This window comes from Cucurbita maxima, unplaced genomic scaffold (genome assembly GCF_002738345.1).
Source record: "Cucurbita maxima cultivar Rimu unplaced genomic scaffold, Cmax_1.0 Cma_Scf00014, whole genome shotgun sequence".
Classification (NCBI taxonomy): Eukaryota; Viridiplantae; Streptophyta; class Magnoliopsida; order Cucurbitales; family Cucurbitaceae; genus Cucurbita; species Cucurbita maxima.
Genome location: NW_019272030.1, coordinates 2,918,917 through 2,941,095, shown reverse-complemented (window position 1 = coordinate 2,941,095; position 22,179 = coordinate 2,918,917). Strand labels below are relative to the sequence as shown.

The 22,179-nt window shown below is 37.5% G+C and overlaps 5 protein-coding genes across 15 annotated transcripts; 2 read left to right on the top strand and 3 right to left on the bottom strand.

The window, feature by feature from the left end:
• The first annotated feature begins 20 nt into the window (after window positions 1–20).
• On the top strand, window positions 21–5,748 carry LOC111489137 (acyl-CoA-binding domain-containing protein 4-like). 2 transcript variants are annotated; one of them, XM_023137194.1, is made up of 14 exons: window positions 21–229; window positions 395–491; window positions 620–697; window positions 769–891; window positions 1,006–1,072; window positions 1,232–1,293; window positions 1,422–1,561; window positions 1,643–1,769; window positions 3,006–3,120; window positions 3,209–3,297; window positions 4,469–4,552; window positions 4,638–4,958; window positions 5,047–5,106; window positions 5,256–5,748. In XM_023137194.1, exons 2-14 carry the CDS (start codon window positions 402–404, stop codon window positions 5,427–5,429), a joined length of 1,530 nt encoding a protein of 509 aa, XP_022992962.1. In that variant the 5' UTR covers window positions 21–229; window positions 395–401; the 3' UTR covers window positions 5,430–5,748. The 2 variants fall into 2 exon arrangements, with proteins under 2 accessions (XP_022992962.1, XP_022992961.1); XM_023137193.1 differs by having other exon boundaries at window positions 1,223–1,293.
• A 168-nt stretch (window positions 5,749–5,916) lies between these two features.
• LOC111489136 (NAC domain-containing protein 78-like) lies at window positions 5,917–9,617 on the bottom strand. 2 transcript variants are annotated; one of them, XM_023137191.1, is made up of 6 exons: window positions 8,799–9,617; window positions 8,426–8,703; window positions 8,127–8,306; window positions 6,896–7,351; window positions 6,718–6,811; window positions 5,917–6,612 (listed from the first exon to the last, which is right to left on the bottom strand). In XM_023137191.1, the coding sequence occupies exons 1-6, from the start codon at window positions 8,962–8,964 to the stop codon at window positions 6,194–6,196; spliced, it is 1,593 nt and encodes a 530-aa protein (XP_022992959.1). In that variant the 5' UTR covers window positions 8,965–9,617; the 3' UTR covers window positions 5,917–6,193. The 2 variants fall into 2 exon arrangements, with proteins under 2 accessions (XP_022992959.1, XP_022992960.1); XM_023137192.1 differs by having other exon boundaries at window positions 6,896–7,348; window positions 8,799–9,615.
• A 617-nt stretch (window positions 9,618–10,234) lies between these two features.
• Window positions 10,235–11,039, bottom strand: LOC111489144 (zinc finger protein ZAT5-like). Its single transcript, XM_023137211.1, has 2 exons — window positions 10,854–11,039; window positions 10,235–10,760 (listed from the first exon to the last, which is right to left on the bottom strand). Exons 1-2 carry the CDS (start codon window positions 11,032–11,034, stop codon window positions 10,276–10,278), a joined length of 666 nt encoding a protein of 221 aa, XP_022992979.1. The 5' UTR covers window positions 11,035–11,039; the 3' UTR covers window positions 10,235–10,275.
• A 647-nt stretch (window positions 11,040–11,686) lies between these two features.
• On the bottom strand, window positions 11,687–17,524 carry LOC111489140 (SHUGOSHIN 2-like). Of its 9 annotated transcripts, none has more exons than XM_023137198.1 (14): window positions 17,448–17,524; window positions 17,253–17,385; window positions 16,702–16,883; window positions 16,587–16,624; window positions 16,339–16,447; window positions 16,187–16,210; window positions 16,026–16,094; window positions 15,911–15,946; window positions 15,734–15,833; window positions 15,600–15,651; window positions 15,353–15,502; window positions 15,082–15,237; window positions 14,674–14,971; window positions 13,829–14,179 (listed from the first exon to the last, which is right to left on the bottom strand). In XM_023137198.1, exons 2-14 carry the CDS (start codon window positions 17,296–17,298, stop codon window positions 14,048–14,050), a joined length of 1,392 nt encoding a protein of 463 aa, XP_022992966.1. In that variant the 5' UTR covers window positions 17,299–17,385; window positions 17,448–17,524; the 3' UTR covers window positions 13,829–14,047. The 9 variants fall into 9 exon arrangements, with proteins under 9 accessions (XP_022992973.1, XP_022992966.1, XP_022992967.1 ...); XM_023137199.1 differs by having other exon boundaries at window positions 17,483–17,521; XM_023137205.1 differs by lacking the exon at window positions 13,829–14,179 and adding an exon at window positions 11,687–11,761 and having other exon boundaries at window positions 17,253–17,481.
• Window positions 17,525–18,262: 738 nt separating this feature from the next.
• Window positions 18,263–22,179, top strand: LOC111489138 (probable pectate lyase 12). Its single transcript, XM_023137195.1, has 4 exons — window positions 18,263–18,918; window positions 19,104–20,010; window positions 20,561–20,766; window positions 21,886–22,179. Exons 1-4 carry the CDS (start codon window positions 18,776–18,778, stop codon window positions 22,112–22,114), a joined length of 1,485 nt encoding a protein of 494 aa, XP_022992963.1. The 5' UTR covers window positions 18,263–18,775; the 3' UTR covers window positions 22,115–22,179.

Here is a 22,179-nt window from a genome sequence, read left to right as displayed (position 1 = left end):
CCCCCCCCCCCCCCCCCCTCTCTCTCTCTCTCTCTCTCGCGGACTCAGAGCGGGATTTGTCCGAATTCTGAACCAGATCGGACGATGTTGTTCTTGTTTTTTGCTTGATCTGCATTATCGTCATCTCCGCATTGTGTCGTTAATCGTTCTTATTTGTTTGTGAATCTCGCCGGCTATAATTCTCTTACAACTTTTCTGGTAGCAGTAATTCATCACCAATCATCCTCAGGTACTTTGATTTCTTCTTATTATCCGATTGTATCTCTCTGATTCGAATGTTTCCTGTTTACTTCTCGTATCCTGTTTTTGTGGTGCAATTTTGTCAAGTTCCGTTAGTGTAGTCATAGTAATTGTGTTTTCAATTACGAATTTTGTGTCCTCGAATGATTTGCAGATAGGCAATGGATGTCGACAGTTGGCGCTGGGGATTGGCCTATGATCAGTGGGTAACTTTGCCGGTGACTGGTTCTCGACCGCCAGCTCGTTATAAGGTAAATTATTTGATTTGATGTTGGATTGCGTAGGTAATTCTTTGCTTTGTGTGCTAGACGTGGTGTAGATTCTCGAGGCAATCTTGATTGTGCTAGCTAATTTCGGTGATTTCATCTATTTACGATAGCATGCTGCAGCAGTTGTTGATCAGAAACTGTACATTGTCGGTGGAAGCCGTAATGGCCGATATCTCTCTGATGTTCAGGTATCAAACGTGGTAGCCTACTTAGGTTTATGTTCATGTTCATTGGACTGAATGTCATTTTCTATAAACAGGTCTTGAACCTTACCAATTTTTCATGGTCCGCTCTTAAACTTCAAATGAATCCTGGTGTAGAGAATTCTGAAGGCAATGGTGGCCTAGTTGAGGCTTTTCCACCCATTGCAGGGCATAGTATGGTAAGCATTCGAAGGTGTTCTTATTGGTACAGTTATTACATGCCCCATACCATACCTATGTTGATTCATGTCATTTGTCACCTGAAGGACTGCTTGGTTAATTTTAATTGGCAGGTCAAATGGGATAAGAAACTCATTCTGCTTGGTGGAAATTTAAAAGGATCGTCTGATAGAACTTTGGGTTTGTGCTCTGTGAACTACATTATTGTCTACGTGACAATACTGTCCCTTTATAATATTTCATAATGCTCCGCTACAATGAATAACGTTGTGTTTCTATGCTGCAATATGTTTCTTAATTGGATTCTGGAACTATATTCTCTCTTTATAGTCCTTGCAGTTCATTGCATTGATCTAGAAACAGACACATGGAGTGTTATGGAGACTTCTGGAAAAGTTCCGGTATTTGACCAATTTTTTTAATGTTGATTCAATGCTTACGCTGTATTAATATTTAGAAAAGTTTTGCTTATACTTCGCCCCTCAAAACGATCTTGATCATATTGCTTATGGAGCATTTAATATGTCAGATTGCTTGTGCTGGACATTCAGCGACTCTTTTTGGTTCTAAAATCATAATGTTCGGCGGAGAAGACAGTAGCAGGAGGCTTATAAATGACATCCACGTTCTTGATTTAGAGACGTTAACCTGGGATTTGGTGGAGACAAAGTAAGTATTCAAATTCTGCTTGTTTGGTCACGTACTTGACTACATTGGGAGACTGCTTCATCATTCCTTGGGTTTTGATAGGCAGACACCGCCAGCTCCAAGATTTGATCACACAGCCGCAATGCATGCAGACCACTACCTTCTAGTTTTTGGCGGTTGTTCTCATTCATCCTTTTTTAGTGATCTTCATGTGCTGGATTTTCATACTGTGAGCATTTCCTCTTCTCCTCCCTTTTGGCATGCATATGTTTTCCTCATTTAACTGATTGTATGTATCACTCAACTCATTGTTGTCTTGGCTTGTCTGTCAATTCAAACTTACCAACTGTCAATTTGTTTACCATTAAAAAAAAAAAAAAAGAATATTTGATGACAATATTGATACTAGGATTTTTATACCAACACTTGAAGATGAAGTACTATACTTGTAAAGTGCAATGCCCTATATAGAAATCATGTTAATCTACACTAGTCTTGTTATGTTTGTTGTCTGCAACTGCTGTGGTTGGTGCGTTACTTTTTGCAGTATTGATGTTTGAACTCAAGTTTTGTGATTCTTGGTTATTGTTGATCTCCTCAGAAGGATTGAATCTCTTCATTTGTAGTGGTTACGATATTATCTGTTTAATGAGTGATTATGATTGTTCTGGAATAGAAGAACATGAGGTCTCTTGAGCCACAGATTTTAACTCTGTGCCATAGAAATTAGGGTTCATTTCCAAATTTATGTCTCTACCGCCTATGGACACTGACGAGTCAACTATAATAAGGGAAACTCTACTTTTAGCTTTGCGTTGAAGTCCATGGTTGGAGGGCTGGAGCATCAACAACTTTAATGGCTGGGCCAATAAGCTTGCTTGATTATTGTAAAACTGAAAGCTGGTGCTCCGGTCAAGCACAAGGTTTTTAGGCTTCCGCATTTTTGGTCAAGCTATCCAATTCTCCTTTTTGTTGGAGGCATGGGACTCTTTTTTTTGTTTTTTTAACCATTTGTAATCATCCATGGCCAGACTCTAGTGTCACTATCCTCTTCTTTATAACTAACATTGAATCTCTTCTGGCTATCCATCACTGCCTTCAATACTTGATCTTGTCATATGTTAGAAACTAAAATCACCCCTCTGCTAGAATTTTTGCATAGTGTCACCCTCCTCCCTTTTATTTGCTATAAAATTTTCCTTTGATAGGTTTATGGACTTTTCTTTGCCTTCTTTTGCCTGGGTAGACTGTAAAGCTTCACTAATGGTACCTTATTTTTAATGGTTCAGAGGTTGTAATAACACTTATTCTATTCCCCTTTAACCATTCGAAGTAAATTTTCATTTTTATAATAAGAGACCTGAGAAATTAGTTTTCCCATGGAAGGAAAATGAGTGGGGGTTGGAGTGGGAATGCTGATGGGCAATAAATAATGAGAAGCATTATATTGTTATGTATGCTGCAGATGGAGTGGTCTCAGCCACAAATACAGGGTGATTTGGCTACTCCTAGGGCAGGTCATGCTGGTATAACCATTGACGAGAACTGGTATATAGTCGGTGGTGGTGATAATAAGAATGGTATTTAGAGTTTCTTAAATTGTTATATAAACTTCAATATATTAAATTACTAAAAGATTATTATGAATTTGTGGACATTCCTTTTCAGGTTGCCCAGAGACAATTGTGCTAAATATGTCTAAGCTTTCTTGGCTAGCTTTGACCAGCGTAAAGCAAAGAGAACCCCTTGCTAGTGAGGTGATTGCAGAGTACATTCTTGCCTACACTTTTCCCTATTAATTTTCAATTTCAATATCATATGTGAAACTTTATCCTTCGGTTGCAAACACTGGACACTAATTTTGAGATAACTTTGAAATCACATTGATTGGTCCTGGTGTGTGATGTGCAACTGTCTTTTGGTCCTTTTTCTTCTCCTTCGTTGCTGTTTCCTTGGTGACTGTTGTATGCCTTTAATTTCCTGCTAAACATGAAATATATGTGACTTCTTTTTGTCCCAAGAAAGAAGACACATGCCACTATTGTCCCCATAGAAAAATGTACTTATCTGGAAGTTGGAATGATGTCCAACTAAGTACGCACCAGAGAGAAACTAGGACTCAAGAAGCATTTTGAAAACTTTTGTTTTTGTTACCGATGGACAGTTTGTTATCTTTATGAAAGGAGCTTTGATTGGACAATTATGCCACTTCTCTGAAGACAAGTTGTAATCTTAGAACTAAAATTCATGTAGTATGCTGAAGTATTGATATAACTAAATTTACTGGAACCTACCAACATAAGTTTTGAGGCTGAGTTGTGGTTTAATTTGATATCAAGTAGGAGGTAACGTTATTTCCTCTCCAATTAATATTGATTTCTACTTGTTAAACTTTCTACAAATTTTCAAGCTCACAAGTAAGGGGAGCATTGAAGTATTAATATAATTAAATTTATCATAACCTATCAACTTAAGGTTTTGAGTTGATTGGTAATTTAATATAGTGTCTTAATGAAATTTTATGAAGTTTAAGTGTATATCCTAGCAAATATGACAGGAAGAAGTCATTACTATCTCCAATCAGATAATATTTTGATTCTTAAAACAATGTCATCACATATATGTATTACATGTACACTCAAGAAGTGTTTCCGTTCTTTTATGTTCTTAGCATGAGATGCTTTTATTTTACTTTTATCTCAAGAGGTCCAAAAGAAATGTCATCATAGTCTAATGATTACATGTATATGGAAAGAGTTTTCTTTCTTTTATGTTCTTAGTGTGAAAAGCTTTCTTTTTTTTTTTTTTTCTTTTTTGAAGTTTAAGATAGTTCAAATAATGTTTTTTTAATTTGTCAATTTAATTGAAATTTCCCTTGATGCAGCTGTAATATATCTTGATTAACTTACCGCTGCATTTCTTAAATAGGGAATCAGTATTAGTTTGGCTACAATTGATGAAGATAAATATCTGGTTGCTTTTGGCGGTTACAACGGAAAGTATAACAATGAGGTATGTTCTAGGTAATTAATAAATCTCCTTCTGTACGAGAGTTTGTTCTTGTTACTTATTTTTGTGCCATTATGTGTCCTTGTAGGTTTTTATCATGAGACCCAAACCAAGAGACTCATCACGTCCTAAGATATTCCAATCACCAGCAGCAGCAGCGGCGGCTGCATCTGTTACTGCTGCATATGCCTTGGCCAAGACTGAAAAGTTGGACTTCGCAATAATAGAAGATGGTGTCTCTAAGGGAAGAGAAGAAAAGCATTCTCAACCAAATGGTACTATTGAACTTGAGGCCCTTAGAGAAGAGAAAGCCAAGTTGGAACTAACACTTTCTGAAGTTCATGGAGAAAGTTCTAAACTTAAACAAGAGATTGATGAAGTAAACAGCACTCATGCAGAGCTGTCTAAGGTAAGACGTTGAGGTAAAAAATGTATGTTTAGAGATATAGTTTTCACATTTGGTTCCGAACTCTATGATTTTTTACTTTTTATCTCAGGAATTTCAGTCAGTACAAGGTCAATTAATAGCTGAACGATCAAGATGCTTTAAATTGGAGGTTGTATTTCATAATAAACTACCCCCCCCCCGTCTCCCGACACACCGGGACGATAGATCGAAAATTGGTCGTTTGATGATCATATTGATTAAAAGACCTTAATTGAGCCATAATTTTCTGAGTTTTTTTCTTTCCTGACTGACCAACAGGCACAAATAGCTGAGTTACAAAAGATGCTAGAATCGATGCAATCCATTGAGAATGAGGTCCAACTCCTGAGGGAACAAAAATCTGCCCTGGAGAAACATATGGAGGATGCTTCATCAGTTGAGAAACAAGCTCCTGGAGGAGTGTGGCGGTGGATCGCCGGGGGTAACAACTAGTCCTTGGAATCCTGTTCGATCGTTCCACACCAGCAAGACAACCACCTTCGTCATGACACCGTGCAATTAAGGTCAATTTTGTTGCAACAAAAATTTTCGATACCATTCTCTTAGGTTGGCACATAACAGAGGCAACCTTTGATATCCAACAAATTTGACTCGAATATCGTTTTTTTGGAAACTATACAGGTAGTTAGACTTGTATTCTTTTTCAACATTTGTTCTTACACACATTCTTTGGATTGTCTTTGATTTTGCTCTGTACTTCATTGACATGTTGGAGTATTCTTCATTTGGCTAATGGTAATGATTTCTGGTAGTTCGAATTAGCAACATCTGTTCTTCATTTGGAGTATTTTTCAATTCCTCTTTCAAGGTTAACGTGAGATTTTACATAAATTAATAAAAAAAGATAACATATCTCTAAGAAACATCAGCTTCGGAGATGATGAAATCTTCAATTCCCTCTTCTCATATCCCTATAAACAAAAAGAAAGACAAATATAATCCATGTGAATATATATGTATGCAGTATGAATGATCCCTTCTCCAAAACAGCTCTGTAGACAAAAGAATATAAAGTCAAAAAGGCAAACCCCGGTGAACGGGGCACGGTCGGGCAATAAGTTCCATTCCACCTCGGTTTAAATAGCGTTTCGGTGGTGGTAACAAACTATGCAAGATTTCTGTTCTGAGCTGCTTGATAGGGAGATTTGCAGCAAGTAACACCTTAATCAGTACCACAGCTAATGTTTGATTCTGTATCAATGTGTATAGATGTAACTCCCAACTTTAAAGCTCACTGAAAGGATTAGGACCCAGAAAAGCAGAAAGAACAAGAAGCCTCGTGATCCCATGTTCCTATTCTTCCGAGATTGTGCACCAAATATTGGCAACTTGGTGACGATATCATCGCTTTCACCTTGATGTCTATGTCGGGCAAAAGACAGGATGAGGTCGACATCTGCATTCTTACCATATAAGGAACTCAACAGTTTGCCACTTGGTGTCGAGTTTCTTACACGGATCATTTGAGCAGTCACGTGAGCTGGACTGGAAGTTTGTGCTGATGAGTTAAGCCGAATGACCATATCCTTTGATGGGTACTCTGAAGCAAATGCTGGAGGAGCAGGGATGTTGCCCAACATGTAACTGGCACGTTTGAGGAATGGTGATTTTGAATCTGGAACAACAAGACAACCTTTATGAGTCAATTGTGAAAAAGTATCTACCATCTTGATTCTACATAATAATGTTTAAATTTTTGTGTTGATAATTCTATTTGAACCTGTTTTAATAGCCTCAGGGTTTGGCTTTGAAGTGGATGCATCATTTATGGAAGCAACGGACGCTTGTTTGGTAGCCATGAACTCTTTTTCGACCTGCTTGAAGGTTTTATTGAAGTTAGATTCAATGTTAGAAATCCCAAGTTCTCAACGGTACTACTACATGGACGGTAAAATTACCTCTTCAGGAATTGCTTGACCAGAAATAGGTTCTTCACCGCCCAAAATATCCGACGGTTCGAAAGCCAGATGTAAGTTATCATCTGCATCAAAGAATGTAAGATACTCTTTAAGCAGATCGAAACCAGTTGGATCGGACTCAGCTGGATTTGAAAGATCATTCGCCTCTAGGAATAGTTCCTCATTGAGGGCAAGATCATCAGGAACACTTGGGTAAGGCTCATCAAGTAAGTAATCAATATCCTCGTCCTTTTCAGAATTCGCTCCCATTTGGTATTGCTCTGGTTGAAAGAATCTGTGGCTCTGCTGTAGCTCAACTGTTTTGCTTGCACATGTTTCTGGTTTATTATCCTTTTCAACAAGCACATTGGGTAACATAACATGATTGCTAGCATCTTGAGGACAGTTCGACGGAAGTTGAGTACATTCACATGGCAGTTCTCCATCAAAATACTGCTGCCAAAAAGAAAAAAAAACATCTTAATTACCTTGAAAGTTCTATGTATAAGAGCATGACAGAATAAATTAGTTAAATAAAAAACACTTTCCAACAGATCATAACTGCAACTTTTAGCACCTAAAGTTGACAATATGAACATAGCTCAACGGAAATTGGCTGTAAGTGATCTTTTGAGGTTGGAGTTTCAAATCCCATACCCCAAATTTCTCATATATATATAAACAATGAGGCCATCCCCTGGGGTGGAAAATTCCTCCTATAACTGCTAGAAAGAAAAGTTTTACTGAGACGATTGCTCTCAAAGCACTCTTCAACTCGCCATTAATAGATTTAAAGTACGCTTTGAGAAGGAAATTTAGTTCATAATCATGCTTCCACCCTTGTTGTCTTGCATTTTGTGATCCAAAGCTTCAGTTTGCCTAAGTGGTTTTCGTTTACCAGCGCGTAGGTGGTTATTCTTGACCCTTACCCTTTCATTTACACATGCTTCATATTCCATAAGCAAATAATGGATCATCCTACTTTCTACTTGTACAGTTCACAAGAAAAACCTAAGGAAGATCTTGAGCACACTTCAAACTAACTAAGCAGCAATTAGCAGTGTGTGAGAGAAGACTGATTTAGATAATCCTGTGTGACTTTACTAGTGACCGGATTATAGTATATCTTTTTCATTGAGGCAACACAAGAATTCGAAAATTGAAAGTCCATCCAAAATGATGCTAAATTGAGTAGCAGATAGAAGGTCATAATATCAGAACAAGCACAAACCTGAGCAATTTCCTCGCCACTAACATCAACTGACCCTTTATTGGCCACAATTTCCTCGCCAGGCAGAGTTAACTCTTCATCCTCCTCCCACTCCTCTTCGATAAATGGAGCTCCATATTGTTCTCCATTTTTAGGGCCTGGACCGCTCTTTTGAAATACCCTACAAAGCACAAAAGCATCCTGCCCATTCAACACAATAGCCAACCAATTCAGTCACAACTCAGAGGAAGATCGAGCGAGCAAACACAAGAAAACCCCAACAAGGAAAACGAATTTTTGTTCTTAAACAATATCCTCACCTGCACGACCCCAGCTTTCTCCAAGCCCTCATCCGTAAGTCTGTATTCGTGCATCACCCAATTGCTACGAGCCCCGCGAGGTGCCCGCCCGCTGTGGTAAACAAGAGTCTTCTTCATCCCAACTACTCGGGAGTTATGTCGTACCGGCCGGTCCTTCCCAGTCGTTTTCCAGTACCCCTTCTCGGTAGCTCTGTTTGTCCTCGAACTATTACCATACTTCTTATCCAAAGGGCTAAAAAAGTACCACTCCAAGTCCCTGCTCTTCAGCTTCGACTTCCCTGAAAAAATAAAATCCCCAGCAAATAACGACTCTATAACATGAATTCACACCAAAACATACACAAATCAAAAAGAGAAATCGAAGGTATCTTACCAGGAAGGTCCCAAGGCTCCAACTTATATATTTCAGTGACGGAGATAGGATCAAAACGGATGGGTTTGCCAGAAACCTTGCGCCTAAGGTAATAGCCCACGATTTCCTCGTCGGTAGGGTGAAATCGAAACCCCGGAGCAAGAGAGGTAGTAGAATCACGGCCCATAAGCAAAACAACCAGACAATCAAAGATCGATTAGGGTTTAACCGAATTCCGAACAAAAAAATTGAAGCGCAATACGGAACTAGGATTGAAGACGAGTTTTTCCAAATTTATCTTCAGGAATTAATCCTCTGATTTTCAATCAATCAGATTCACATGGATGAAAAAATCGGTAGACGGAGGAGCAAAAATAAAATCGATCAATTGCCAAAATGAAAGACTATTTGTTCTCCTTCGCTCTTAATAAAGAAGGTTCGGGAATTAATGTAGCCTAAAATCACCCGTCTGTCACACTTTCCAAGTGAACGCGTCGGTTATAGCTGGTGGTAGGACCGCTTTGGACTGAATGCGAGCAATCAGATATCTACACGTGGACTACTTTCAGTGGTCCGTGACGAATTCGGTAAGTTTACCATGACGTAATTGCATCCGTCAGATCAATCTCTACCACCCGATGAAATGGAATCGTAGGGTTAACGTCAAACCTTCCCTAAATTGCCTTTATTCCAATTTTTAAATTAAGATGTGATACAATTACACTTATATATAATTAATTATGTTATTTTCTTATACAAAACTATTGAAAATTATTTGCCAAAGTGATTTTAAAAAATATTCGCCCCAATATGCCCTTGGAGATTCTACTTCCCCCATTGTTGCGAAAAGAAACGTCAGGGATACAAGTGTAATTTAAAAAATAATAAATAAATAAATATATATATAAGTTAAAAAGTACCATTTTTTATCGATATACTTTGCCTTTTATTCTATTTTATTTTTAAATTTTAATTAGTGTAAAATTGTTTTTATTAAAATTAGCAAAATAATAATAATAATTTTCAAGCTAGAAAATTCACTATGTTAATACATTTTCAAAATGAACTAAATGAATATCAATCTATTAATATATTTAATTTATAAATAAATAAAACAAGAAGACTTAGGCCAATTGAAGACAATTGACTAAATAAAAACAATATTATTTATTGGTAATTTTTTTAAAAGAAAAAAGATTGTAAGTTGGAAATCAATATTTTTATATGTCCATGTCGACATTTTTATTAATATTTCCATATATTCATAAATTAACATTTTTATTATATCGGAAAAAAATATGAAACATATAACATATCGATTTAAATATAATATGAATAATATAAATTTTTTAAGTGTAAATGTTTATTTATTAATATAAATACATTTCCTTCATTTAATTTTCTACCAAAAATTAATGGGATAATAGTTTCTAATTTAATCGATGGTTCAAGGATTTATTAGAAATTGTATTAACCTAAATTTGTTAACTAGAAATGCTCAATGTTCTCGATAATGGGAGCTTACCAGATCCATGGCGGCCATTGAAACGACGCCGGATTGATCTCTTTTATCCTCTTCAGCGGCTGGAAGATTGAGATCCAATTCCAAACACAACAAATTACGACGACGATGAACAATTTCGCCGGAATCTCTGCCGCAGCCACGGTGGTGGCGGCGCATGTGGCCGCTGAGGGCCTGGACGGAAGTGAAGTCGGAGCCACAGACGGAGCACTCGTGCGTCTTGTGATAATAACCGGTTCGGTTCATACGAAGCTGATCGAAAGGGCTTGAAATGGTGTTGTTGAGTCGCTGTTGTTGATGTTTGTAGGCCGGCGATGTGCCGGAGATCGATTTCTGGTCACCGGCGGCCATGGCGGGGTTCTTGTGGCTAGACCGATGGCCGCCTAGGGCTCGAAATGATGGGAATGTTCGGCCGCAGGTTTTGCACTCGTATGCACAACACTCCGTTGCCTTGCCCGCGCCTACAATTTAAATAGATACACTCATTATTATTTTTTTAATTTTAAATTCTTATTTTTTTTAAAAAAAAATATATATATATATGTTATAATTACCATTTTGACCTTCTGGTAGGCCTTGATGAGAAAGAAGGATGAGGCACTTCGCCACATCCTCCTGCTCATCCTCGCCGCCGCTTCCGCCGCCGCCTCCGCCGCCAATGGATGAGGAGGAAGAAGATAAATTACACCGACCAAGAAGCTCAGAATTTGGTTCACTAAAACCATTTGGATTCATCTGCAATTTTATTTCTTCTGCTATCAGATTATCTTCTTAAGACTATATATATATATATATAGAGGATTTTAGTATGTATTTTGGGTTTGATCTCTTTAAAAATAGCATTGATTTTGATGGATTCAATTTTATATACCAGTCTTAAATTCTAATAAAAGGCGTATCCGAGTAGATAAAATTAACATTAAAGAGACCGATCAATTAATGTAGTCGAGCTCTCTTATACGAGTCAATGAGTACGAGCTACACCCTTAATTTTTATAGTTTATAAACGCATTTGATCCATAACTAATTATACATCACAAGTCAAGAAGCCTCGTTAGATCTTAATTGTGTTTTTCACAATATAAACTATATTATTACAAATATGCTGATATTAAATTATTAGGAATCATGAGAGCGAGGAATAAATTGTAAATCATTACAAAATAAAGTTTAGGGCCTGAATTGTTACTTTAACGAATGAATCATAATAGATTCACGAGATTTAATAAAATATAAATAATTGGGTGACAAATTCTTGTCATTTAATAAAATATAAAGAACTTCCCAACACCAACATAAAATCTCAAGAACTTCATTGAGTTTGAATGAACTTTTGGTGTCTTTAACCATCCAAATGGTGGGTTAAGTGTCCCCTTTTGCCAATGAAGGGGGAATCTTCAAAGATTGCTGCACTAATTAAAGCCACAGCAGACCCACTATGAATGGTGGGCATCTCCTAATTCTACACAGACAAAGCAGAATCTTTGTGAAGATCTATCTTTCCCCTGTATGTAGTAATCATACTTCATCTCTTAAAACAGAGCAAAAGCAGCAAAAGGGCCCAAGATATTGGCCAAAAAGTGCGCAAAATGAACTCTAAGCATCAACATTCAGCAGCAAATCATTAGTGATAAAAGTAATATGGTATATGTAACGGCATAAGCCCACTACTAACAGATATTGTCCTCTTTAAGCTAAATACGTATGTTAGGAAGAGGTTTCTACACACTTATAAAAAATGATTCGTTCTCCTCCCCAATCGATATGGGATCTCACAAGATGATCCATAAACAAGCCCGGGGTGGTGGTTCTGTCATTCTTGTTCAGACAGAATGGAAATGAATGGCATTTGTAGAATCACAAAAATTTGTTCAAAGTACTTTGTATTTGATTTTTGGAACGAAGTGAATGAGAATTCACCCAGATTATACATCTCACAGTCACAGCACAAAGAAAAAAAGACGACAGTAATTCAGTAGATGGGTATTGAAAAGAAGTATAGAGAATGAGGGATCAGAGCTACTAGGACTATTACTGGGCCACTTTTTGATGCTTCTGGGAATGTTGAGAGACATCAGAGAGATGTGAATGGGTTCTCTTTCTAATGTCAATGGCAGAGCTTTGAGCTGGGGGCCGTGAAGGGCGAGATGAGATGATCACCGGTGGGATGTCGCTTGAGTCGATGAGCAGTGGCGGGTACTGCCAATGAGGCAATGGCCCGGCAAGGAGGAGATTCTGGAGAAGGGGGCCAGCCTCAATCACTGCCTGTAGAAGCTTGCCTTTCTGTGGCAATGGCTTCTCACAGGCGTTTTTCCAAACACTTGAGGGGGGGTCTTGAGATAACAATGGCATCTCGTTCTCACAGGCATGTTTACGAACAGTTGGTGGGAGTTCTTGAGATAACAATGGCATCTCATTCTCACACGCATTTTTCCAAACAGTTGGTGGGTGTTCTTGAGATAACAATGGCTTCTCATTCTCAGTCATTTTTACAAACAGTTGGTGGGAGTTTTTGACATAACAATGGCTTCTCATTCTCACAGGCATTTTTACAAACAGTTGGTGGGAGTTTTTGACATAACAATGGCTTCTCATTCTCACAGGCATTTTTACAAACAGTTGGTGGGAGTTTTTGACAAAACAATCATTGAATTATTTTGTTTTTTAAAAAAAAAAAAAAAAACACACAAACAAACACCAAGACTATCAATAGTATGGACAAGTAATATTAAAAGAAGTGCTAAATATAAATTAATAAATGCTAAAATTAGTGAAGATAAAGCTTACATGACATGGTATTTAATGAATTTAACAAAAAAAATTGAAGGAAAAAGGAAGTATCCGAGAGAGAGAAAAACGAAATTTCTTCCGACTTCTAAGAAATTTGGTGAAATATTAGAAACTTCTCTTTTCAGTATAAGTCAGCTGAATACCGTGATTGATGAGTGAGTGGGTAAGTACAAAGGTGAAGGAACAAAGTAATGAGACTGATAGGGAGAGGAACGGAAGTTTTTTCTTCGTTTAAATGTAAGGTTCGACTAATTTTACGATCTATCAGCGATGAAGAACAATAGGTATACTAAATTGAAACACTGGAGGAGGATTTGAAGGAGAAAATGATAGAAACATAAAATCCACCTTTTTCTTTTGGGATAGTGTGTCTTCATCTTCTTTAGCATGTGAGAGCAGGTGAATTTTTCAAATACTCGACTATGCCTGAAAGAACAATGCTTATTTTACCATATAACGGTAGGTTGGTCCTCTGGAGCTACTACTGATTCTGACTTGGGATGATTAGAGCTCCAAACGGTCGAAGAAGGAAACCGATCGAAACAAGAGTTCGGAGGCAAATTAGCTGGGAAGAAATCTAATATGAAATATGAAAAGAGGAAAAATCAACTGTTTAAGAGAGCAGACTAAAACACTCACGAATGAATTAGTACATTCTCTTGGTACCCCTTTTCTTTTTGTCTACCCATTGAAGGTTTAACAAGCTAGGACCCATCATTTTGTCAAAAGAATATGCATGTCAGAGATAATATCTAAGTGCAGCTTGATCAATTTAGAGTTTAGAGATGTTGTAACAGTACAAGTCCACCGCTAACACATATTGTTCTCTTTGGACTTTTCCTTTTCGGACTTCCCTTCAAGGTTTTAAAATGCGTCTCTAGGGAGAGGTTTTCACACCCTTATAAGGAATACTTCGTTTTCCTCTTCAATCGATGTGGGATCTCACAATCCGCTCCCTTCAAAGCCCAACGTCCTCTCTGGCACTCATTCCCGTCTCCAATTGATGTGGGATCTCACAATCCGCTCCCTTCGGAGCCCATCGTCCTCGCTGGCACTCATTCCCGTCTCCAATTGATGTGGGATCTCGCTGCTGGAAGTTCATATCAGATAAGAACTAAGGCTATGCAGGGAGACAGTAAAACAGAGAAAAGGAAAGGAAGGACAAGAATGAAGATTGGCTTGATGTGCAAAAGCCAGCATAAGTGTGATAAAACAGAGCCTTGGACTAATTCAAGCATCAGATAGGCAAAGAGCTAGACTTGAAGTATAAACAATTGTGCTACATCCAACTAGATGCATCAGTTTAATTTGCCAAGACAAAACAATAGTGTTGTTTCAAGGAAGCACTTTTACGGTCCTAACTAATTGGTCATTTTAGCCTAAAAGGTGTTGTGAATGGTTGATTTCATCGTCTAGTCTTAATGTCGGAAGCAAACTCGAGCTTTTTACAGTAAGTGCACAATCTAATGCTATCAAAGGATACAGATACAAAACTAGTGGTGCAGTCTTATCCTTCAATATCTATCACAATTGTCCCCTCACTTGACAACAGGAAAAGGAAATTTGGGTTAGGAGTGATCATACCGGTCTGCGCATCTTGACGTTAAGTGGAATTTCCTTGTAGGACTGAATTTTTTCAGCAGCTCGCCTTAACGGCCTACCAACGGATGTCCTCCGACATTCCTGAACTTCAGATCTATCAGTAGAATTGCCATTATCTTTTGTTTCTACTGACGAAGTTGGAACAATTTTTATTTCACATACGATCTCTTTGCATAGAGAAGCACTGGTAGAATTGGAATTTACAGTATCAAGTGAGTCTTTGATAGCCACTGGTTCCTCGAGTTTAAATCTTGCAGACTGCCTTCTCAGACAAGGCCTGCTAAGAAATTCAATGAAGTTCATGTTCAATATCTCTTGTATGCTATATTATCTGGAAAATTTTCTGAAAATGTGAAGCCAAATAAGGCAAATAAATATCCACGAACAGACCTTATGCCTTCAACCTTCTGGACCTCTGTTTGAAGAACTGAAGTCTCTCTACATTGAGAAGCATCGGTAGAATTGAAATTTTCTATCCCTAATAAGTCATTTGTAGCAACCGGTTCCTCAATTTTCAATCTTGCAGACTGCCTTCTCGAACAAGGCCTATTGAAAATTCAATGAAGCTCATGTTCAACAATATGTATTTATGCTACATCATTTTGAACACATCCTGAAAACATAAAACCCAAATAGAGCAATTGAATATCCATGAACTGACCTCTTGCCTTCGACCTTTTGAACCTCTGCTCGACGAACTGAAGTCTCTTTACATTGCGAAGAATTGTTAGAATTGGAATTATCTGTCTCCAAGATGTCATTTGCAGCCACTGGTTCCTCGGTTTTGAATCTTGCAGATTGCCTTCTAGGCCTGTTAGAAATTCAATCAAGATCATACTCGATTTATCTTTGGTATGCAATATAATCAGATAAGTCCAAATATAGCAATTACATATCCATGAACAGACCTTTTGCCTTCAACCTTCTGAACCTCTGTCTGAAGAACTGAAGTGCCAAAAGCTGCATTCAGAAGAGAATTGGTTATAGAAAATGACAATATTCATATCCTGAAGCTGAAGATAATTTGTGCACTGGCACTTACATTCTTGTCTGGATTGTCGCCGCCTGTTAGTTTTGCAAGGCCTATTATCCTGCTTTGTATTCATAGATTCCGCTGCCTCACTAGATTTGGCGGTCCCTACCTTGAGGTAGAGAAAAGAAAAGGGTAAGTAGCATAAGAAATATTTACTAAAGAATAACAACAGTATTGTTTATGTACCCCTCCAGGCTGAAATGTCGCTGATTTTCCTTTTCTCTGGATGAAAAGTTTCGGAGTCAATAATCAATAAGCACTTAATTGCGAATTTGAAATGACTAATAAAAATTAAAGTAACCTCCAAATCAAGTTTTCTCGACATAAGAATGCCATTTTTACATCCAAGCTCGTGTTGAAGGGCTTTCAGCTGCACAAGATGAAATTACTTTCAGTTGCAGAAAATTAAGGGGTTTAATGTGCAAACTAAATCAAATTTCAGATGATAGAAATTTCACTCACCCTTTCTTTACCTGAATTAAGTTCCTAAAAATAGAAAGAACCATGTCATCAAGTGTAGAAGATTATTAAAATTTATTTTCTAGGATACTAGCTTGCCATGAACAAGTGATAAAATGGAAACTCAAGACACAAAGATGCATGTGCTAGATTACCGCTAACATTTGACTGTTTGCTTGGGCGAATTGCAGATTCTGCTGCTGCAATTTCTGAAAATTGGTTCTCAATGTCTCTAACTCATTTCCACTTATCTCAATTATACGACTATTCGAAAATACTCATCAAGGAAAAAGAAAGTTCATCGATTATATATGTACGTACGTACGTGCGTATGTATATATAAAGCCCGAACAGAAAAACAAAGACTATTTCTGTTATGGATTATGACTGTCACAAAGGATACTTTCTTTCTGCAAGAACTTTCGTAAGTGCCATATTTTCCTGGAAAGAAAAATAAAAGCATCATCAATAAGATGAGCCAATCAAACTGCGCAGCTTAGAGACCACATCAGAAGTACCTTCTGTAACTTATCAACATATTCATAGGTCTTAAGCAAACTAGACTGCGGCTTCGTATCTCGCTTCTGCAGTATAGGTTGCTCCTTCAAGTTGCTTATATCGGAAAGTCGTTTCCTCTGGGAGCCTCCTACTTTAGAGCTCTTCATAGTTTTCACTCCAGCTATTTCCATGTTTTGACTAGCTAAATAACAACAAACCCTTTCAATGCATACTAAACTAGTGAATGACTAGCTTCAATTTACTAAGAACAGCACGGGGTAGTTCATCCAAATTCAATTATTCTCCCAAAAATCTACAAAAACGCATGCAGATGAAAAACCCTAAATAGCAAAAACAACGGGAGTAAATGGTGTGCATTCAAAACCTAGAATCCTTGTTAAACCATATAAACCACGAAATACAATTAGGATTCCAATTAAGCAACCTCAATTCATCGAAATCGAATGATTTTCAGGAAAAATAACAGTAAGGAATCTGCAAAATCCGAAAGCAATAGAGGGAACAGATCAAGAAGTTAGTCCTAATGGAAGAAATCAAAAACAAAAAGTACCTCCAACACCGTAGTTCTTCGAATCGAGCGAAGTGTTACACTCCATGTTGGAGACTCTATGGTTGAATCCTAAAATCTTTCTGCTCGAACAACGGATCTTGGAAAGGACAGAGTTTCCACTGCCGATAGAAGACTGAAAAGAGAAATGAATTCCGAAATTGATATGAAATTGAGGGTAAATTTGTAAAATGTTACCGGGAGCACAACGGCTGTCCGAAGCAAGTTCGAACCTATTTCAAAAACTTCGTACGGCTTCCCCTAACCCAACGTTTCTAATGGGGCGATGGGCTTTCATCTTGGGCCGTAATGGGCTTGATAGGCCTAATATGAAAAAAATAAAATAAAATAAAAAAATAAAAAAATTCATCGTTTAATAAAAAACATATTTTTTGTTATTAATGTTCTTTGACTTTTGTATACCTATAAATTCATAATCATTGCTATCATGAAATAATTTTTATTTAAAAAAATATAAATATATTTTAATTTGAAGCAAGTTGATGGAATTAATTAGATGGTGAAATAATTGACAATGAGATATTACAACCTCCATCCATTATATATTTTCCAAATCAATATTTTTTATATTATTATTATTTTAGATTTAGTTAATTTGAGATATTTTTGTTTATTTATTTATTTATTCATTCATGGCTTTTATTTATTTATTTATTTTTGGCATTCACTTTTCAACATCGAGTGAGTTAAGCCACTTCGTTTGCGGGTCAACGGTCAGTCAACATATGCTTAAGTTTCTGGCTTCGATTTAAGAAGAAGGTTTTGAAAAACAAGAGCAAAGAGATTTTCGAAAGAGAGTTTGAAAACAGGTGTTACATAGCATACAAAGCAAAAGTAACAACCGCGGTTAATATAACTATTCGGGTAAGGAGAAGTTGACAACTAGTCATCGTGCTCCAAAAACACAATATTTAACACAAAAGGAAAAGGCACAAGATATTATGAAGAATCAAAATAAAGTATAGTTATGAATGCAGAAGAACATTGAAACAGAGTGTCTCATCTCAAGCTCAGCTCAGCTCAGCACAGATTTTTTTAATAGAAAGACAGAGAAAGAAGGAAGAAGCCCATCTTCCCTCTCATTGTCTGTGTCTCTGGATTATACCCTTTTAGAATAATGTGTTCATATCCCTAGAACAAATTTGGGTGACCCAAAAACCAGGTAGAAAAATGTCAGCAACAGGCTGCAAAAGGACACACCTAAAGGGCCAAGGAGGAGGAGGAGGAGGAGAGGGAATAGACAGAGGAAGGAGGACAGAGAATCATTTCTCTTTCAATTTCTCCTTCTTCTTCTTCTTCTTCCATCCATTCTACCTGGTTTTTGGGTCACTCTCCCATGTTCTTTCTTTTTGATTTCTCATTTTCCTAAGCTGTTTTGCAGATTCATTCATAGTTAAGTAGATTTGTTCTTGAGAATTTGAGAGAAAGGTACCTGAAAGTGAGTCTTGTTCTTGTTCTTGTTCTTGTTCAGATTAAGCAGTTCCCAACCAAATTTAGAAGCAGATATGTTTGCTACCACTGGCATTCTGTTCTTCATCTGGGTTTTGAGCTCCTCTCTGCCTCCTCCTGCCATGGCTACTTTCACCTTCAATCTCACTGTTCCTCATCTTCTTCCAGATCCTGAAACTGTTGCTTATCAAGTTCAGAGGTAACACATTTGTCTCAGTTTTGTTGGTTTTCACCAAGAAATGCTCCAAATGGGGTTTTCTGCACTTTTGCTCTTGTTGGCATTTTATCAAACACTTGCTGTGCATTACTGTATTGCTTAAGCTGCAGGGGGGGCTATTTCCATGGCCTTCCACATTAATCCATGGATATCTTTGTTTCTTGCAGGGCTGTGAACGATTCCTTTTCCCGGAGGCAAATGCTGTCCGTTAATTCGAAAGATCAATCCAGTTCCTGTCAAACTGGAAACCCTATCGACGATTGTTGGCGCTGTGACTCGAACTGGCAAGCCAATCGCCAACGACTCGCCGATTGCGGCATTGGATTCGGCCGAGACGCCATGGGAGGGAAGGGAGGTCAGATCTATGTTGTTACAGATTCCTCCGATTCCGACCCCGTGAACCCCCGCCCTGGAACTCTCCGCTACGCCGTGGTTCAAGACGAACCTCTCTGGATTGTTTTTGCTGCAGATATGACAATCAAACTCAAATACGAACTCATGATGAACAGTTACAAAACCCTAGATGGCCGCGGCGCCAATGTCCATATCACCGGGGGCGGTTGCGTCACACTTCAGTACATCTCGAATGTAATCATCCATAACATTAATATCCATCACTGTATTTCTACCGGCCACACCAACATCCGGTCGTCCCCCACGCACATCGGATACCGAGGAAAGTCCGATGGCGATGGAATCTCGATCTTCAGCTCGCGTAACATTTGGATCGATCATTGCTCACTCTCGTACTGTACCGATGGCTTAATCGACGCCATAATGGGATCCACCGGAATCACGATCTCCAACAACTACTTCTCGCACCACGACGAGGTGATGCTGCTAGGACACGACGACGGCTACTCGCCGGATTCGGCTATGCAGGTGACTATTGCGTTTAATTTGTTCGGCGAGAAGCTCGTTCAGAGGATGCCCCGGTGCCGGCGAGGATACTTTCATGTCGTTAACAACGACTTCCGATCGTGGGAGATGTACGCCATCGGCGGAAGCGGCAGTCCGACGATCAACAGCCAAGGGAATCGGTATATTGCTCCGGGGAATCCCAACGCGAAGGAGGTACGTTAACGTTATTCTCTCTCTTTATCCACCCTTTAATACAGTTCGGCGGCGCGTTTTAGGGACGCGCCGATGAAGGAAATTATTGATAGGAAAGGTAGATGGATTAAGGTAAATATCCTCAATGATTTCTAAATGATTTTCAGTTTTTTTATTTTAACTTATCATTAATTTAGTTTTTTTTTTTAATTTATCATTTTATTAATTAAAATTTATTTTTTTAACTAAATACTTTTATTTTGTGTATGGAGAAATTTTAAATTTTTGTTTATTTAAACCTATGTTTAGGGTATTAATTTTCAAATTATTTTATAATTTTTTAATGCATAAACAGTAATTTGTTATAAAGAAAGGGGCAGAACTGAAAATATCAAAAGTAAAAGGGCATGAGTAAAAAAAATTTTAAAGCGGTGATTTGACGGGACAGTCGTCAACCACAGTCTTGACGTTTTGGACTTTATTAAAAAAATTACTACAGTTCACACGTGGGAATAATTATTGGCTGTGAGGAAAAGTGCAAGTAGTGAAACGGTGCCGTTTTGGTGTGCAGGTGACGAAGCGCGTGGACACAAACGCGGGGGACTGGTCGGAGTGGAACTGGAGGACGGAGGGGGACATAATGGTAAATGGAGCATTTTTTGTGCCGTCCGGGGAAGGAGTGAGCAACATGTACGTTAAAGCGTCGAGTGTGGCGCCCAAATCCGCCGCTCTTGTCGATCGCCTGACACTGAACGCCGGTGTCTTCGGCGGGGCCAGGTACTTTTCTCTCGTATGAAATTACCAAAATACCCTTGCTTTTAAAAAAAATTAAAATTGAGAGAATCTAGGCCCTTGAAAACCGCTCACTCATATATTTTATTGGAAAAGGAACCCATTGCTTTCCCATTAATGTCATCAATTTAAAGAGAATTAGAGATCAAATAATGTTGGTCTCTCTATAATAAAATAATATTCCCATATTTAAAAGAAAATTAGAGAGTAAAATTACCAAACACTTTGAATAATTGGATATAATTTCATAAATTTTTATTTGCATTATTGGATACTAATTCAAAATAGTAAAATTATCAGCTACATTTTAAAGGCTTCTTTAAATAATTTTTGTTTTCTTTCTTTTTTTGAGTAATATTAATTCAATTGTAAGGGGTAGAGTTGTCATTATGGATTTAATAAAGAAAAACTAAAAAATTAGTTGTCTTTTTAAGTTGTTAGCATAAAAAGGGTAAAAGGGGGAAGAGTAAGTGCATGTGTGTGTGTGTGATGACAGAGAAAAGAAGCAGTTGGGGCAAGTGGGGTTTTTTCATTAAATTAATATATTTATATATATATATATATATATATATATCAAGTTCTTGCTTTCCAGCCATTTCTTCTAGGGCCCACTCTCTTTGGAAATGGTGGGCCCTACATATCAACTTCAATTTTATATTATTTGGAAATGGTGGGACCCTAAAAAGTGGATTAAAAATTGTAGCTTTCTTAATTTTGTTTTTTATTAATTATTATTTTTTGCTACTATTTTATTTACATATATGAGTTTTATAATTACTATTATTATTATTCAAATTTAGTTTAAAATTATATTCGAAGCTAATTAAAATAAATTAAAGAAATCTAACAAGTCAAGTTTTTTTTTTTTACATCTTTTATTGTTACATTCATTATGTGATTGTGAAATTAGTGAACCAATAGCGATTAGAGAGATTCGGATGCTTTGTTGATCGTTTTATTCTCGACCCTCAGAATTTGTAGGATATTAAACTCAAACCGAACTATCTAACTATAATGTCGAGGTTGTGTCTTCTAAATCAGAGTCGAATCATTTGAATAGGAATCAGTTTTAACTAAAACTTTGTTCCAATTTCAATTGTGTAGGGAGAATAGACAGAGCTACTCTTATCCTGGAGACGAAAGCTCCTCTAGTTCGACTTCGAGTGGCAGCGATGGCGGTGGTGACTATTTCGGTATGATATTCGGTGGTGGCGGGGGGGTGAATATTGCACCACCACCACCATGTCTTTCAGTTGTCAACATGCTCATTCTAACTCTGCTTACTGTTTTAGTTGTGTACACGAACTATGATTCTGCTTTTTTATCATTGTAGTAATTGGAGAATTTCAGAAGAAAAAAAGATATATAAAACAAAAAAAAAAAAAAAAAAAAAAAAAA